Source organism: Lampetra fluviatilis, chromosome 3 (genome assembly GCF_964198595.1).
Source record: "Lampetra fluviatilis chromosome 3, kcLamFluv1.1, whole genome shotgun sequence".
NCBI classification, from domain to species: Eukaryota; Metazoa; Chordata; class Hyperoartia; order Petromyzontiformes; family Petromyzontidae; genus Lampetra; species Lampetra fluviatilis.
The window spans coordinates 16,717,695-16,737,585 of NC_136277.1; the positions used below are offsets into that span (position 1 = coordinate 16,717,695).

Sequence of the window (19,891 nt, forward strand, 5' to 3'; positions counted from 1 at the left end):
TCACAAGCAAAATGGCTGATAAATGGCGTGAAGCTCAAAATCGTCTTGACACGCCATCTTCCTGCTGGAAGTGGGAATTTAAGGCAAATATATTCGTGTACAGCTAATTAACAAGATGCCAAATGTCAAACTGAAGATGTCTCTGGGTGGATTAATAATTTCAATCTAGCGCCAAAAGTATTCACATCCAGTCACAGCCACAGTGGTTTTACCTGTCATGTCATTTGCACCTCTCTGGTGACTAATTTCCGAAAATAACATTTAGAGAAATCTATATCGAGTAAAGCCTCGGCTAGCCGGACTAACAGGGGGGAGAACTGGTCTGGCTAGCTGAAAAGTGTGACTAGCCACAAAAATAATTAAAATCAATACTACACTTAAATTGCTCTATAAACCATAGACAGCATTCAAAATTCAAGTTACATATTTACAATGTATAAAACATTGTAATGATAATTTAGACTATAAAACACATGTATAGTGCAAATCAAAATCGACTGCACTGTACTACCATTAAGGTGTGTTGGTGCCCTCCAATAAGTAAAAAAACATTGAATAAAAACACACGAAAATGAATTTTAAAAAGACAAAAAAGGATGAAAGTAAAGTGAGATGATGAAAGAGAACACGGAGGAGCAGAAGGCAAGACGAGGCTACAGAGCAACATGCAGTTACAAAACATGTGCGTGCACTGCAACTCGTGTGCTCTAATTGGTGCTGAATGCTGCAGGGAATTTTTAAAATTATTTATCCAGAAATGGTGCAGCGAAAGATGAGATCTGGCAAGCCGGGATTTTACTGCATACAAAATAATACGGTTCCATTTTGTTTTCCAACAGAAGTTCCATAATCAGTTCTGGGCATGGTCACGCAATTTTGTCTTTGAATTACACAATACAAACAGATGTCGCTTAGCGCTACGCCATAGAACGCCGATTCGTTATATCGTTCTTTGTCCTGGAGATTTTTTTTTACAAAAAAAAGAAAATCCAAAAATATGAAAAGCTTTTACGAGTGAGAACACACAGCGTCAAGTAAATGCACCCGCCATTTTTGTTTACATTCGCTCAGCCAATGAGAACGACGAATGCTCTGAGCCAAGCAGCGCTTGCCAGTCCTTTATAAAACATGCCTGCCCGCCGATGTGCGTTTACTTCCTATATATATACAATGGTATAATGACCCCTTTGAGTGCTGATATGATTCGAGTTAACTTCTCTAGGAACGCATGTTAAGCGCTAAGCGAAGTCTAAGTGTATACAACACGATTGTTATTCATTAAAATACATTACGTAACATAAAAGCAATACCATAGATTGTATATTTTTCGTGAATAATTAGCTTACTGGTCCATGCTTTCCATACATGATTGTGAATGCAAACTATAGCCAACATTTCCAAATCAGTTGGTTCCCAGGATGACTTCCGCATTGTCTGAGTTTCTAATTCTACCTACACCTGTATGTGCTTCGAGATCTCACAAAGAAACTGCTTCATCCTAGTCTGGTGTCCCGCATTAATGAAGTGTAGATCTAACTGTGTTGCGTAGTCCCCTAGTGTTAAGCCTGAGCTGGTATCAGTAGTCTCAATGTGACACCCTGCAAACTTGGGATTCCCCAAAGAGCACTTTTTACAACTCAGTTGAATACCAAATATTGACAGTTCGAACCAAATAATATATTTTATTTTTATGCATAACAGTATATAAAAATCCATGTACAACAAAAGAGAGGTGAAGGGATACCAGAACGAAAAGACAAGAAACAAATGATAAATATAGGAAATTGCATCTGATGAGACAGAGCTACAGTGAGACAACAGATGAGACGGTACTTTGAGAGGATGGATATGCAGTGTGAAAAACACTGCATGTTAGAGAGGCATCAGAGCTAAAAACAAAGAAATGCAAACAGGAGATAGCGAACTCGTGAGAAGAAATATGTATTTTAGATTAATTAAATAAAGGAAGTGATATAAAAGTGATTCATGGTGTATTCTGGTGAAAATGAAGAAAAACAATGTCAATGGTAACAATGTATATGTGATCTATTACGAGGATATAGAAGCCAAAGCCAATTAAGTGTTTTTGGATAACGCACAGTTCAAGTTGGGTTAATGTTGCCTCCGAATCTTGGCATTTATGAAGGAAAGTAAAAAATGTATCTCTAAAGGTGGTTGGGTACATTAGTGTTAGTGCCCGTGAAAGGGAAAACAGTGCCTGATCAATGTTTCAAACAACAATCTTCCTTGTTAAGTATCAATTGCTTTACCAAACATTCTGAAGAAAATAAGCTTTGCTGTAAACTTATTCCAAAGCAGAATACCATACATTTCTCAAAACATATATAAATCAAATGTACCAACATATCTGCTTACATTTGGGAATTTCGGCCGGAAGAGGAGTGGTGCAGGTTGGGGATTGCGTCTCCATAGGCTCATCAGACTTGCAGTGAGGAGATGTAGCAGCTAGAACATCCATGGGCTCCTCCATATCTGCAAAAAGGCATGATCAATATTGCACCTGTATTCCTACAACCACCTGTATTACTACAGCCAATAATGTGCTGCATTGCACATGCATAGAGCTCACTTTAAGTGTTCAACAATAGGTTGGGTATGACAAGTGACATCATATCACACATTTATTTTATTCGAATTCAGATATGTATTATCTAGTGTAAACCTTTAATGTTCTAAGTTTTTTAAACTTTGTTATACCTTGGTACAAAATTGCATCTTATTCATTCAGTTTTCCATATAGCTGCCATGTTGTATGTTGAATTTATTTCGCACCATACATAGCTAACCGTGCTAATTGGAGCTGTGGGGGAAGGTAAATATCCTGTATTTTAACCATGTCACCCTTTGTAAACGGACACTATCAATGCATTTGTATGTAGTAATTAGAGGTTTTCAGTCTTGAATGTTTGATAAATGCAACAAACCATGCACTCAAAGTACACGGTGATCCTCTTCCATATTGTCATTGTTTAATAACAAAAAATTGAGCTTTTTTCAAGATACCAAATTCATGAACAATGACATATAAATCAAGTCCTTACCCAGACTGCTGTCTTGAGAATCATGGGCTGTTGGGGAGGATGGTATAATGATAGGTGTGGAGCGGTAGGCATTGGGAGAGGGAGCTACCATGTCCTCAGAGCACCTGCAATGCAAATCTCACATTAACACAATGGAAATCACAGAAAAACTGCAATAAAGAGCTTCCGAGAATTTCACTTCTCCATGGAAATTCTCGAGTAATCATCTCAGAAACCACCAGTTCTGACAAACTACTGATCTACGTCCACATCTAAAGCTACACTGTATTATGCGCTACTATAAAAAAAGTGGTTAATCATTTGTCAGATTGATTAATCAGACAATTTTTTGGAGGACTTGGCATCACCCAAGTCATTTCTGTTAGGTACAGGAGACCCCGCACCTACGACCTAATTGGTTCCTGGACGAGTCGCAGGTCGAGCCGTTGTAAGTCGAACCCTCATCTCCCATATGCGCAATGTTTTACATTCCGGTTCCGTTCCTGAAAACCCATTACATGCCATAAAAATACCAAAATTGGCCACGAAAATAAATGAAAATAACCATAACAAAAAATTATTGTAACTTAACGTAACTTTTATAAACATTTATTAAGCAAAAACAAACATTTACATTTGAAATCCTTAAGTACTGTTCTGCACGTGCATCACATTTCCTCTTCCATAATTCAGGTTTTTTGAGTTAGATCGTGTAAATATATAAATGTGTCATTAAAACCCGCCACCACCCGACACAGCCAACTAGTAAGGGTTGTCACGTATACAGAACATGCCAGACTCGTCGTCAATCGACTCAGCGTCAGTAGCAGTCCCTAGGCGGTCGTAAATATGAGTTTTGGTCGTTACTGTGGGAATCTTACCTGCTACAAGAATGGTCGTAAAAACGGGGGTTCTCAAGTCGAGCCATCGTAAGTCGGGGTCACCTGTACTTCTCCGGTTGCCACCAGGCCAGATAGAGAAGACTTTTATGAAGGCTGCCTCACCTCCACCTACTCATCTGATCCACTGCAAGATTGGTAATGTTCTTGAGGTAGACTGCTGCCAGTGATTGATATCCAAAGTGGCTGAGCCCAGAAAAAGATTTCCAATGCAACATGCATCAGCTTCTGAAAGTGAAGCGAGCTGTGATGGTTGACCACTGCCACTGCCTTGACATTGTCAGAGCGCACAAGGACCCTCCTCCTGGTTAATGACTAAAAGCCTCGTAAGTGTTCAAAATTGCTCTCAGTTCCAGTGTAGTTATACTGTCCGACGTAAGCCCCCACTGACCTTGGGATGGAACAGCCACTATGCGTGAGCCCCCCAGCACCACTGGATGGCGTCAGCCTCCAAAATCCTGTGTTTGACCAGCTGATGAAAAACATGCTGGGCAATGAGCAACAGGGCCTACCTGAACAACTCCCTGGTGAGAATATCATCCAGATAGGGATATTTATAAAGACTCCATTACCCAAAGGTTGCCACCAGAAGGGCTAGTACTTTTCTATAAATTCTTGGCGAAGTCACGAGGACATTACCCTATTATTATATTTTGGTACTGGCAAAGGAAGCTTCATGATGTAGATGCTTACCCCGAGCCCTCATTACTCTGATAGTGCGTTGTCATTGAACTGTGCGCCTTTTGGCGTCATCTGGTCGAACACCGTATGAGACTAGGCTCTAAGGAAAGCTGTCTCTGGTGTGGACCAATCAGTTTCAAGGACAATGCATAAATTATCAGTGTTGTTTTTTTGTTTGCATTCTGACTGCAAGTATTGTGGTTAATGTAAACACGATTCCTTGCAAAAGGTTTCAGTTTTGTCGCCAGAAAAAATGGGGAAAACCCTATTATAATATTTTGGTACTGGCAAAGGAGGCCTCATGATGTAGTTGCTTGGTTTCCTTTTTCAAGAAGCAACCACCACAACCATCGCCAGTCATCCCTCCCCCTAACCCTTCAGATTCCGAGCCATCAACATCAGCCCCAGCCCCTGTTAGATCTCCATCCAAGTCCCCTTCTCCAAAATAAAGAGATTGATTTCCGGTTCTGATGATGAACTTCATCCTCACCAATTTTCTCCTTCCTATTTTATGAATCTAGATTCCCCCTAAATCACCAATATATTCATCGTCCACTTACACAATACATATATTTGAAGGTGCATTTATTTAGTTTTGCTTATTAGTTTTTTGTTTATGTATTTAGTTGTTTATTTATTAAGTTTATTTTTCTTTTATTTGGATGCACGTTTTTATATTTGCTGTAGTTATTTGCACAGTATGTTTTCGCTGGCCATAATAAATTTGCAAGCTAAATAAAAGCTCTGCTTTGACATTCGTCCATGCTCTGGTCCCTAACCAGACGAAAGTGCAAGGTATTCCTGTATTCCGGTTGTGACAGTTGAACTGGAAGTATGTTTCGCTAATTGTGAATTACAGCAGTTGGCAAGATGCCGTTGTGCAAATACACACATGCTATCTATTACAATATCATACCCGTAAAACTATTAATTATTGAAAACCGACAATATAAACCTAAACAAAAAGTTAGATGCATTTTGCTTACCAGTAAACATTAACAGCAAAACATGTACAACATGAATAAAGCCTTGTGTATACAGTTCTTACTCAGTCGACAGGCTCTCAGAGGCCAGGGGCTGGTGTCCAGACAGGTGAAGCACTCTCAGGGAGTCCACGGGCGTGTAGCATGGAGAAAGTGGCTTGGCCTGACTTTCAAGGGTCTGTGAACCTGGCAGCAACATGCGGTACACATGAGTGCATTTCAACTTGTGATAATGGTTCTTATATAGAGGACGCACCACATGCAATTTGTATGCAAGTTTGGTCATGTATGACTCACATCAATAATATACGCACAAGCCTATTGTTAAGGACATGTTTTACGATACGTTCTTAAGCATCACAATAAACGTTAAGGTGCGGTGTCATATCTAAGTTGTTTAAATATGCTTAAAAATGCAACGAGAATGAATTTTGGTCTATAATGCTCAATACTTTCCACAAAATGAAGTCACATTATTTCAGCAGGCCAATACCAATATATTTAAAATGTTCTTAAAATATCAAGACATTAAATGTATGACCTATCCTTGATAAATTATATTGTATTATGCTTATCCCAACAGCTTTACATTTCATTTAAAAATATATAGTTTTATAAATGTTAATAAGCACAGTGATATTTATACATAATACGTGGAATGTCATAGAAAAATGTTAACAAAGCTTATAAAGCCAAAAAATAACAACTCCATAGAAATAACAGATGTTTCATAATGAAGATATTCATTCAATTAGTACATGCCATTAATTGTCTGTGCATGCCACACCACCACACCGTTATTTATGTCAGAGCTGGAACATTCCAATTTAGGTTTAATTCTCAACAATTTAAAAAGCACCTAATTGACAATCGATTTTTTTAAAAATAACTATAGCCTTACAAATTATATTACATCAATTTTAATACAACTGTAGTGACATCGCGGATGTCACTGTGTAATGCCGGCCCTATAGAAGCACAGCGTGCGATGTATTCACATCGTGGGCACCACGTATATGTGGGTGCAGTAGCGGCCCTAGAGGGGCTCGGTGAGCACTGACTGGGAGTGCTGGATGGCACCACGCTCTGTGTGCAGTGCCGACCCCGACAGGATAGGGTGTGAGAGTGCCGGCCATGGGAATGGGGTTACTCAGCGCCATGGCACTCTGGTTTACCCCGAAGGACACGTGACCGGTAAAGTCTACACAGGGCCCCCAGGTGGGGGCTAGGGGTGGTCACGTGTCAGGGTAAAGATCCTGCTCGAGGGTTCTCGAAGGTGGTCGTGGCTAAGGACGGGGCCAGCCACGCCACAAAGGATATAAGCCGGGTCCCCGAGAGGGACCGGCTGCTGTTGTCATCGTGAAAAAATCTACGTTCTACGTTCTACGTCCTAAAAAACTCTCCAACACGTGGACCTGGACCCGAGCTGTGGTCCGGTCCGTTGTAGCTAGTTACTGTGTAATTAGTGCAGTTAGCCTGCTGGTCCACCACCATAGGTTGTTATCTGGTTAAGGGGCAATCACCCCTTGTGTTGGTATTAATAAATTTGTTGCCTCCAAAGAGTACGTCTGTGACTCAGTTGAACACACTACATATGTAACATAAAAAACACACGTGTAGGCATACAATGTGCATACATTTTATGCATGCATGAACACATACACATTTGCGACAGAAGCACAGCTATACCACTTTGGCGGCCCTCTGCACTCCCTAAACAAGTTACACAGGGAGTTCGGCAAATAGTGTCCTTCATCACTTTGAGGAACCAATCTGCACTTTGAGGAATCTAATGCATTCAATTTATACAGATAAAACATATGAAAGTTGTTGCTGTAAATGTGTACCTGCAAATACAAAATGAAGTATGTGTACACCTGAGGTGTGGCATTATGCACAGGACCACAAAGGTTATTTCACAATGTCTGTGCATTGATGCAGCAAGCAGGTACTTGAGACAACTTATGGTATTCAATCATGAGAACTGACATTTGTTTTACTAACATTCAAACATGTCTTCCTGTGTGCAGGACTCGTCCACCCTCTCTGCATCATCGCCCGCCATGGTCAACTCCACTACTCCCGACACGTTACCAGTGGAAGGCGCGTGCTCCGATGGCTCCAGCCTCAGTCCCCCATGCAGCAACATATGCACAGTCCGCTCTGCCATGTGGTAGACCTGGGTAGGCCGGAGGCTTTTGCACACAAACTACATTAGCCACAAGCCACACAACGGTTTACCTTCCATTTTTTTCAAATGCGAGATGAACCCAAAAGGCAGCATATGATTTATATTTTTCAGTGAATCAAAAAAAACACTTTCAGTTGCTCTTACTTTTGAAAAAAGGCAAAAGTGGGCAATGACACATGCTCAGATTAGCATGGTTGGCTACATACAGTATCTAGCCCTAATATATTCGCTTTATGTCACAAGCTAGGCAACATCTCTGGCAATTGTAAATACCTTAATTAATCCTTACTGTGACCCACATATTTTCTCTTACTATGGACATGTCTTCCAGTTGAGCTTTCATGTTGAGATTAAGAAAATACAAAATTAACCTGCCAGAATTCTCGCTTAAGCATGTAAAAGGTGATCTATTGGCTCCAAATCAACCTGTAGATCAAGTATCATCAACATCCTTCATGGCCATTACTACTTGACCATTCACCTCTCCATATTCTACCCCTACCTCTTGTCATGAGTGTATCTTTTAATCCCTATTTCTTTTTTTTACCAAGTCACTACTGTTTCACCCCTGCCTAATCGCATATGTTTGGCTTTGAGATGTTTATATTGCATCAATGGAATAAGCTAACAGCTGAAATATGGAAAGTATACTCAGCTCAATATTAACTGGTCTTCATTATTCTTCTCCACTATTGTGATGCAAACAATTTCCTCAGTTAATTTAGATCAGGTGTGACCCTTTGAAGTGTCTTTTGGGAAACATTTAATAAGGCCATACTTGTTCGTAGAAAAGATACTACACAAAAACAATATACCAGCTTATATTTCACTAACTTTACATTTCTAAATATCCCCATTTTAAATTTAGTGTAATTTTCTCAAGAGTCATGTATCTCATGTTTAAAATTTCGTTAATCTGTATAACAGCAGTGCAATATACACTTAAAATGTGTACCTCTTCTTTGTAGAGCCGGCAGACGAGGCCTCTTCGACACTGCTGGGTTTCACCACCTCAGTGGCAGGCTGCTCGTAGGCATCTTTAACAACAGATGTCTGCTTATCTGCACAAATCCAAAGGCAGTTGTTTAAAAATGCCACATTCTGCCGCTGAGACTCAAGAGTTGAAATCAAAGTCGAGTTTGTCAGCTTAAACAAATGCTGCTGGAAAATAATAGTCCAGAATGTCCAGAAGTAAAATAGGCCGATGGAATTGTATTTCAAAAGGTTAAACAAAGTTAAAATACAATAACTTAAGTGCCTGGATTCATTGGTCAGAATAAGTCCTCCCTTGACCCTGTAGAATGTCACGCAAGTGAAATGGTGTGAATGACGGACACCTTGCCATGCATATAATACCACACGCCAAGACTGCATGATTGTTTTATCAATTGTTTCTATATTGTGCTGAATATCCCCATAGTGTGTGCAGAGAGCTCTTATCTATAACACCAGGTAACCTCAGCAGCATCTGTTTAAAAGGCAACACTGTGATAATTGGACTTGACAATTCAAGCCAATTTCAACATTTACCTGCTTAAAAGATGCTGCTGAGAAACACTGGACAGAAAACAATTCTTGGCTGAAGACCAAGGTCATGACATTTAAAAACTGATTTACTTATTATTATCAGAGGTGCAATCTGCTTATATGTCCAGGCTTACCTTTAAGATGAGGCGTAGTGCCTAATTCTAAGCTACACGATTCTGAGGGTGCAGGGTCTGGCCTATGTGCTCCATCAAGCACATCTGTGCTTATCTTCTGATGTCCAGACATTCCAGATGTGGACAGTAGTGCCTGAAAAATATACAACCTTAAAGCTTTGATTTCCATAACAAAAATACTGACATTCATGAGAAGTTGATTGTTGAGGTTGTACCCACCATAACTTATTTTCTAGGACCATTTAAAAAAAAAACAATCGCATTGTTTACTGAAATTATGTAAACAAATTAGCAAGTCTATCTCCCTTGGCTCTCACTGTCCCTGTCTTTGTCTCCTGTTTCCCTATCTTTTGTCTCCTCTCCCAATCTGCATGCGTCTGTTTTTTTTATCCCTAAGTCTATTTTTGTTTCTCCCTTTGTCAGTGTGTTTCGATGTATCTGCTCTCTTTGTCCTCTTTTGTGTCATTTTTTATTTTACACTCGGTTTCACGTGCAAAAAAAATACAATCTTAATAATCTGGCTTCTAAATCTAATTGGTGTATTATTGACATGTGCTTAATCAAATATGCAACATTAAACTAAATATGCAACATTCAACTATGCAGCACAGGGCAGCCTAGTCTAAACTAAATAGACGTTATAACAATAGGTTTTACCCTTTCTGGCAATAAAACAGGTGTCAAGATGTTAAAAAACCAAACAATTCTTATTCAAGGAATCCTGTCTGCATTAACCACACGAACTTGTGGCTCAAAAGAAAGCTGTCTCTGGTGTGGACCAATCAGTTTCAAAGACAATGCATATATTATCAGAGTATGTTTTTTTGCATTCTGACCACAAGCATTGCGGTTAATGCAGACATGATTCCTTGTAAAAGGTTTAAGTTTGGTGTTCTAACATTTTAACACCTGTTTGTTGCCAAAAAAAGGGGAAAACCTATTCCCATCTAATATTATTCTCCAGTAACTTTCTAACAATCATTCAAGTTGCAATGAAATACGTTTTCAATCTTGATTTTCTGTAATAGTAGAAACCTGCACAAAGACTACAAATATTAAATACAGGTATGAGCAGCAAAAACAAGGACTTGTCATCTTCTTGGTTCTTTCGGTAAAGTCACGTCGAAGGGAAATAATAAAATAATAAAATAATACAAATAAAACATTATAAAATAATTCTCACGTTTCGGCCACAACGCAAGCAGCCGTCCTCAGGTGAAGACCAGGTCTGCCGGGGTTAACCCCCCCTTCCCCTCCATGCGTACATACTAAATGAAAGGCCCTGCATATGTAAATGTGGCATATATTTTTGACAGCAAAAAAAAATCGAATCCTTTCCCAACTTCTGAATATGTAGGTGACCGCATTACAAAGATATTTTGTAGATAACACAGAAAAAGGGAGTTGCAATTAATAACTTGTCATTAGTATTCATATCAAAAGTTCAAGGCAGCAATTAACTTAAATGAGACGTTAGCGGGGAGCCATTTTATTTTCATATTTATGAATAACATCACTTATGCCCTATACATTACAAGGCAGCTGGACAATATTTAAGGTCAGGTTCACATTTTAAACACACAATGCATTCAGCAGAACCCAAAATTCCACTGGAAAGAATATATATCAGCACATTAAAATACAATACATAGCACCAGTTGACATTAAACAGAACTTAAAGTCAAAAGCATTTATTGTGTGCAGGAGTCCAAATAATAGTCACCAGTTCAGGGCTGACTGGCTGTTCTCGTAGAGCTGTAAGCTTGTGCGTTATGAGTGTTTGGTAGCTAGATGCAGCTTCTCCTGATGTTAGCATCTCCTGCGAGTCTTCCACAATAAGACATGGCACCTCCTTCTCAGAAAAATCATCGTCGGCCGGGTTCCCACTTTGATCCATGCCGTCCCCTGCAGCCAACAAGCCGAGCAGATGACAGGGAGTGCGACATGTTTCGTGTAAACCCCTATCATAGGTACTTATAAACGCAAATCATTCAAAAGAAAAGCAAATGAAATATATTCCGGAAAAAAATGACGGATTCACTCTACTCTTGGTTTAGGAACACCAATCCTAGATACTATAATGGTAAGTGCATTACATTGTAATATTGCAAGCCAAGGTAAATATCTGGCTAAGCATACAAGTGTTTATGGAAGACGTAAATATTGTGGGTTTACTCTCCAATCCAATGTTGTAAATATTGTGCTTTTACTCTCCAACACACTGGTGTGCTGAAGCAGTAAATAATTGCCACGTTTTCTTCATGTGACAAACCTGACTCATTGGCTGTGTCGGGTGGTGGTGAGTTAATGACACATTTATATTTACATGATCTAACCCAAAAAAAACCTTTATTACGAATAATAGCAACAATAACCATCTTTTACTCTCGACGGTCAAAAGTGCATGCTAAGAAATCCAACCCCTGCCGACGTCATGTACAAGTTTTCTAAAGATGTGAGCAGAATTCAGATGGAATGCACTTATACAGGGTTTCCCAAACTCCAGTCCTCGTGATGCACCACACAACATATCTGCGGTGACCAATTTACTTCCTATTCAAATACCAATTAACTGATTCTATTCTGAATGCTCCCAAGTGGCGAGATGTTAATTCTGTCGCCTGGCATGAAGGAGGCTGTGGGTTCATGATGCCTATATATTTGGAGCTTTCATGTTTCTTCCCGTGGTTGCATGGATTTTTCTCCGGGTCCTCCAGGTTTTCTCTCCACATTTAGATACATGCTGTTTAGAGCTTTTGGCTGCTATAAATTTCCACATGTTAAGCCACTTCGTTGAGCTACAATTTGTGGCCAGGACGCTTCTAAAAAAAGCTATATAGCTAATTGAGTGGGTCTTAAATGGTAAAATAATTTTTTTTACAAAATAGTAAAACACATCCCATTTGATGCGCAACACAATTAATGCAGTCTGCGTCATGTGTAACACGTGTACACCCACACGGAACACGTATATGCTCACGCATCGAGATTTCAATCGGATCTATTAAAAGACAGTGTTAATTGCTTAGAGTGTTTAAACAATCACCGGACGTGTGCAGTGTGGAACAAGTTAATTTGTATATAAATCTGAGGAGTAAATTGGTAAACGCGGAAAGATGCAGCATGGATGGTTGCATGGATGGTTGCGAGGACTGGAGTTTGAAAAACCCTGTAATAATAACTTATTAAATATATGAAGGGTCATGGAAACATCAATGCTACCAATCACCGTAAAATACAGGCTAATCGCATTTTTTATTAAAGTATTTTGTATTGGTCATTATCACATGGGCTCAATTGCTCACCACCTCATTCCAAAAAAACATTCCTAGACAATAGTATAAATACTGTACTTACGGATGATGATCCAAAGTGGGTGTGTGCGCGTTTGTCTGAGTCGGGAGCGGTAGTGCAAAGGATGAGGGCGCTGCAATACGAAACCGGCAACCACAGAGTTCAATTCTCGCTCACGTCCAACACCAGTGATGATTATTTGAACCAGTCCTGGGACTCCCCTAGATGGACTCAGCTTCAAATAAGTACCTGGTGCAATGTGTAAACACCAGCACTGGGGAGACAAAGGTGGCCAGGCATGGTGCTGGCTACCCACCCCCTCGTGTGCTGTGCCGGCCTTCATAGGTGCTCGCTAATAGCACTTGCCCCAACAGTCTGTTAAGCCTATACAGGGGATCTTTGTCCACGAGATGCTTAGAGGAGCGGTAGTGTAGCAGTCAGCGTGCCGCGCTACGAACTCAGTGATCCAAGTTCGATTTCCCCTCACTGCCAACACCAGTGATGATTATCTGAACCAGTCACGGGGGGCCTCCCCTAGGTCGACTCAGCCTTAAATGAGTACCTAGTGCGATGTCTAAATGTCGACACAAGGGAGACAAAGGCGGCTAGGCGTGGTGCTGGCCACCAACCCCGTGTGCCGTGCCAGCCTTCATATGTGCTTGCTAACAGCACTGTTAATAGGCTATAGCGGGGTCTTTGTCCGCAAGATGCTTGCACGACGTAGGTTGAGGAGTCACTTCCTCGAATTCCTCGGCCGCCCCGCACCACGGTTTTAGCCAATGATACGGTACTTACATGTACAGTATATACCCGCGAAAGGCTAAAACTAATCCCCATGATACCTAATTTGGAAAGGTCAAAACAACGAACGATAAACCTGCGATATTCAAGGGTCTCCCATATAGCCATTATTGTCTTCTGCTACCTTATACATCAAGACCCTTTAGTGATCAATTCCTTACTCAGCACTGTGGGGACAATGTGCGACAATAAACCAAGTTGAAGACTTTCTGTAAATAATGAGAAACTCATCATATAAGTGCATTCAAGCTGAAAATAATGAGTAATTATATACGCAAAATGTGAGTTATAGACTGCCAAAAAGCTTAAATCTTGTATATAGCCATAAGAGAAAGTGTTACAAATTATTAAATCGGTACAGTATATAGTTGCCTCGTTGTCCTGCTGCTGGATAAAATGTTCACCCTTTCTGGTTGATGATCTAAAACAAGGCTGTGTCGAATTATGGTGATGTCATGTAACATGGAAGGCATGATGGGAGGACTGATCTTATTGAAACAATCAAGCCATTTGACCATCTAGAAATTCAATTTTGCATTTGTTATTAATCGTATTTCTTTCCACACTGTACACAATTTTCCATCTGATAATGTTTTCGTCATATACAGCAAGTGTATGGCCAACCTTGTCGTTGTATATTGTGGGAGAATATTATATGCTGCATTGTGCAGTTAGTTGTTCATTCAACCACCATTATAAAACCTCTCCGACAAAGTCTTCGCCCACTATTTATGTTGCACTTCAAGGGGCAGGATAACTTAATGAAAAATGGTAAATTATTGGTTGCAACACTACTACTAATACTTCGGTTAAAGAGGCCAAACATTGCCCCACCACTGACTCTACAAGGTAGCTGACACCTTAAAGATCTTCTTGAAAAACATTAAGGCCCATTAGATAACTCATTCTTTACTTAGATTCCACTTAGAATTATCAGCTGACCAGCACATATTCACAGATTGGAGGTTCTACTTTGTAGTATTACATTTACAAATGTATTTTAATGAGAAACGTTTTCTAGTTCTGTAAGCTGTATCAGTGAAATTTTTATTTTCAATAATTGCAGTCCCACTCTAATCTTAAGTACGTCACTGTGTATACTGGTATTTTCACCATAATCTGCAGATGAAAAGGAATACACGATAATGACCCAAGCAGGGAAGCCTTTCACTATCTCTGTTGAGATATTTTGTAACTCTTGATACGTGAATAGTGTGCCATATGCACTTCATTCAGTATTGTTTCACAAATAAAAGTAAAAGTGTAATTTAATAGGAAATTTTTTACTGACCTAAAATTGTGAACGGCAAAACTTGTTAGATGCACTTTGAAGACGACTTTTCTGTTGTGCCTCCACTAGTATGCGTGTTCCCGCCTGCAAATAGACAATGACATCCAGAAGCAATGTAAAACACATTTTTTTTTATGTATACATGATAAGACTGACCTTGTTTACTTATTCTGCCTGCTGCACGGTAAATAAAACTGAATCCTAATTAAACCCACGCCCAAGCAAGGGACGAGGTCATCTCACTTCATCTTCTACACTTAAAATTCACAAATTAGAAAGGACAAAACTGAGAATATTTTCATCTGATCATTGGCTGCCACGCAAATTGCGTGATGTCACACCGGCCATTAAAACACCACTCCCTATACAAGTGTATACCAGGTTTATGATAAACGCAACAAATCCCTTGGCCGCCTCATCACAATTCCAATATATTTTGCACCATATATTTGACATCTTAACTGTAAAGGTGACCACCCCTTTTCATTACTGCCATGAACTTAGCTTTTTAGACTTCACCTTTAATCCCCAGCGTGCAGCCTTTAGGCAGTTATAAGATGCAAAAAAAATCTCCAAGGCCACAACCATGGCCTTAAATAATAAACCTATCATCGTATACTCGCAAGTATAATTGCGACCACACCACTGAACAAAGGCGATGCCAAATATTTTATTCCAATAATGTCTAAATCACATTCATGCAGATACATTTTGTTTGGTATTGCTGTGTTTTTTAAAGTAACCCTCAATGCTTGTGGAAGCGTCTAAGATGACGTGCCTTTCGTCTAAGGCGTGTACATGAACAGTATTGATTGGCAGCTGAATATTTGCACTGCCCTTGCGTGCGTTGGCACCGGCTGCACCTCTCAGACGAGGTCAGGATGTCAAGGCTTAAAGTGGATCATCTGAAGCGTGGCGTGAAAATGCTTTCACATATCACCGATGACTCCTATGAAGTGCATCCTAAAGTAAGGTCGAATGTTATTTTTTAAGGTGGTGAGATCACTGCTTGGCTTCAGTGCTCCACGATTTGCACGAAGCGCCTCGCCTGGAGCCCAGGTGGACACGCCTCTTCACACTCCAGGCCGTAAGGGGCCGTCCATAAATGACGTCACGCGATTTTGGACGATTTTTGACCCCCCCCTCGTCACACGGCGTCACAAAAAGTCAGACTCCCCCCCCTTCAAATATGACGTCACAAAGCTATGCCCCCCCCCCCCCCCCAATAAAACATGCTTCAAATCGCTTTAAACTATTGTCATTGTAGTGCGTATTTAATGTCCCGCTGCACTCTGATGTTGAAGGAGAAAACATTTAAAAAGTCGATTTAATTAAGTAAAACGTGTTGTCTATATTTATTTAAAGTTGCGCATTTTGATGTGACGTCACATTTCTCAACCCCCCCCCCCTCGTCACAAATGTCTGACCCCCCCCCCACCCCTAGGTGCGTGACGTCATTTATCATCACGAACGGTGTAACGGACAGGTTAATTACAATCGTGCCGTCACCCTGCACACATAAGAGCTAACAACGAGCACGCAATTAGCAAGCAGCGCATAATACACTAAGACTGCACACTGCACATGCATTAGTATTCACGATGTCAGCAGGCGTGCGCTGTGACCTGGCTAAGGGGGTGAAGCTTGCCGAACCCCACGCCGGCTGCCTTGGCGACCTCTGCTCGGCGCCTCGTCAGCCACAACATTGCCTCACAACATTGCCTCACAATGGGCGCTAAACTACTGAGCTCCCATGCGGATCGAGGCTGCGCGCACCACCCCCCACCCCCGGCGTCGTATTTACGCACACGCTCCGGCTCACGTCGAAAGACACGGACGATTAAATCATCGGACGCGGTGCGCCGCCTCGGTCGCCTTACCGCGCCTTTTGTCGCCGGCTGCCTGGCATGTTACGTTCGCGGCAATTCGTGCGTGCGGTCGCCATGCAATGCGGCTCGACTCGGCGTGACACCGCCCCCCCTCCCCTCCCCAAGACAACCCCACTCGCTCCTCGAGGTCACGACGACTGCGATTGGTCAAATCTCTCAAGAGTCGACGTTTCATTGGTTGAGACTGGCGCGCGGTCATCCACACAACCAATCGCAGCGGTCTATACTGGGTCAATGGGGGGGGGGGGGGGATGTGGTGAAGATTCCCGCCCACTGACGCGGGGGGGGGGGGGGTCGCGCGACGCCAATCCACGCGCGCCGTTGCTCACACGTGGTCATCTCCTGCGGTGGTCATGGCGACGGGCCGGGGGTTCGGTCAGGCGCGGTGCGACCCCCCCCCCACCTCCGGCAGAGGGGCGTGGCTCTTTCACTTGCGGGTCACGGGCGAGACCTCGTTTAGCGCTCAAGAGGGGCCGTCCATAAATGACGTCACGCGATTTTGGACACGGCGTCACAAAAAGTCAGACCCCCCCCCCCTCAAATATGACGTTACAAAGCTCTGCTCCCCCCCCCCAAAAAAACATGCTTCAAATCGCTTTAAACTATTGTCATTGTAGTGCGTATTTAATGTAGCGATGCACTCTGATGTTGTAGGAGAAAACATTTATTAAAAAGTCTATTTAATTAAGTAGAACGTGTTGTCTATATTTATTTAAAGTTGCGCATTTTGATGTGACGTCACATTTCTCAAATCTTCCCCCCTCGTCACACATCGTCACAAATGTCTGACCCCCCCCCCACCCCCTAGGTGCGTGACGTCATTTATGGACGGCCCCTTAAACAACAAGGCAATATTCGAACCACAAAAAAACAAATGTGTGTATGTGGAGAGCGGTGGTGCAGTAATAATTAACATTAGCTGCCCAGCCCATACTGCGAACACACTTGGGCTACGCCCATCTCTAAACCTTTATAAACAGTTTGCCTTTAGAGGCTAACCCTCCTTTTCCTGATGACGACCGCTTGTGTTGCGATCGAAACGTCGTGGGTTTTATTTTTTATTTTATTTTTATTACTGAAAGAACCAGAATAAGTCTACATTATAGACTGCCAGTACGTTCACTCAGGTTAATAACCAGACTACAGTTTACATTATACACTGCCAGTATGCTCACTCAGTTTAATAACCATTGCTACAGTCTACATCATAGACTGCCAATACGCTCACCAGATTAAAAACCAGGCTACAGTCTACATTATAGACTGCCAGTACACTCACCGAGGTTAAAAACCAGGCTACAGTCTACATTATAGGTTGCCAGTATGTTCACCAAGGTTAAGAACTAGGCTACAGTCTACATTATAGACTAACAGTACACTCACCCAGCTTAATATCCATTGCTACAGTCTACATTATAGACTGCCAGTACACTCATCAAACTTAATAACCAGGCTAGAGTCTACATTATAGACTACCAGAACACTCACTCCGATTAAGAACCAGGCTACAGTCTACATTAGTGTTTTTTAATTAATATTTTTGTTAATTCACTTTCTTTGTTTTATTATTTTTCTATCTACGTGACTTTTCCGAAAGAACGAAATAATAAGTCTAGAATGTTGCCTGATGTATGGGTCGGGGGGGGGGGAGTTTAAAAAAAGTGTATATTAAAGGAGCTGGTTAAAGGGAAAATAACTGCTGAGATGGAGGGCGAATTGAGATGGAGATTAAATTCACCCAAGAGAATGAGGGAATGGGGGACAGTTAGAATAGAAGAAAGCAGGCAGTCAAGATGGTTAAAGGATGAAGGGGGACAGGGAGGGCGATAATTTATAAGGATAGAAATGTAATTAGGGAAGATGAAAGGAGATAATTTATACTCGAAAGACGAAAAGGAAGGGATAACACAGAGAGAAGGGGGTAGGAGACCTGAAAGAGGGTATGAGGAGGCCAACACCACTACCTTTCTTGCCAGAAGTGTGGTAAGAGTGAACAACCAAACAGTGAATAGGAGAGCAGCAAGGATAGCAGTATTGATGGGGAAAATGCAAGTTCGGTGAGAACCAGATCATCAAGGATAAGGCATCGAGAGTGGCAGCAGTTTTATTGCAAACAGACCATGAGTTCCAGAGACCGAGTTTGAAGTGGAACAGGGGAGGAGGGAGCTCAAGGAGGAAGTGAGGAGAGGCGCCAGTGGGGAAAGAACATTGATGAGATTGCACGGAATGGACTGACGGCGACGATAAATTGACCAATTCAATTCAGCTTATTGGGGTGCGACAGACATATCCTGTGGCTTCTCAGCATGCCCGGCAAGGAGATGATGAATAATTATTGCCAGGACCTTTCATGGCACACTGAAGAGGGAGAAGCCCAAGTAGTTGTTACAATCAGTATGGCCCCCCTTCTTAAAGACGGGGTTCACCAAGGAATCCTTTTAATCCTGTGGAACCCTTTCCTGTGATCCAGACAGTTGTGATTATCCTATAGGGAAAATCATCTCTACCCAGTGCTTTTCCTGGTCTCAGACCATTGGTCCTTCCTCAACAGATGACACATCAGCCAGCCACTCGCAGGGGGTGACTACTTTTTCTAATATTTGAGGCATAGCAGCCCCAGCAGGGTCATCGATACTTGCCCCATGATGTTATCTTAGCTGAGGGATTTCCCATCCCTCAAAACCTCACAAATATGCTCAGCAAACCTGCAAACATGTTCTTTCACTTAAGAATAGTAATATGTGTGGCGTTGGAAGTTTCTTTTCATGGAATGAAAGAATGATTTGTGATCATGAGCTATTGAGCCATTTTCAATTTCATCAGCAACCCAAGACCACCACTCATCTTTGCAGTGCCACACATATCTCAGAACCTCCCAGCGAAGGCTGTGGTACGCCTGATTTTCAACGTGGGATATTGTAGATGGTGAAAGCGAGCCTCTCGCTTTGTCTCAACTAGCCGAAACACCTCCCCCATCAGCCAGGGTTTCTGGAAATATCTAAACTGTTTACCCAATGCAGCCATTGCAGATGCATTAGCCACAGTTCTGAACCTCATCCATTTCCCTCTGGCATCAGGCAGATAGCGGAACGATGCCAACACCAACTGCAAGCGATGCTCAAATTCTCGCTTACAATTTTCATCAGTTGATACCAGGCTA

The 19,891-nt window shown here is 41.6% G+C and overlaps 1 protein-coding gene across 5 annotated transcripts in view; it reads right to left on the reverse strand.

The window, feature by feature from the left end:
- Positions 1-16,821, reverse strand: part of TP53BP1 (tumor protein p53 binding protein 1) — a 61,058-nt gene extending 44,237 nt beyond the window's left edge. For 4 of the 5 annotated variants that reach the window (XM_078884043.1, XM_078884042.1, XM_078884040.1 and 1 more), the window contains exons 1-10: positions 16,723-16,821; positions 14,843-14,926; positions 11,180-11,361; positions 9,457-9,589; positions 8,751-8,856; positions 7,609-7,799; positions 5,670-5,790; positions 4,332-4,412; positions 3,063-3,166; positions 2,377-2,493 (exon numbers count right to left, since the gene is read on the reverse strand). In XM_078884043.1, the coding sequence (XP_078740169.1) occupies positions 2,377-2,493; positions 3,063-3,166; positions 4,332-4,412; positions 5,670-5,790; positions 7,609-7,799; positions 8,751-8,856; positions 9,457-9,589; positions 11,180-11,353 (1,027 nt within the window). In that variant the 5' untranslated portion in view covers positions 11,354-11,361; positions 14,843-14,926; positions 16,723-16,821. The remainder of the gene's footprint in view (positions 1-2,376; positions 2,494-3,062; positions 3,167-4,331; positions 4,413-5,669; positions 5,791-7,608; positions 7,800-8,750; positions 8,857-9,456; positions 9,590-11,179; positions 11,362-14,842; positions 14,927-16,722) is intronic. The other variant, XM_078884041.1, reaches the window with a different exon arrangement.
- Between the last annotated feature and the right edge of the window lie 3,070 nt (positions 16,822-19,891).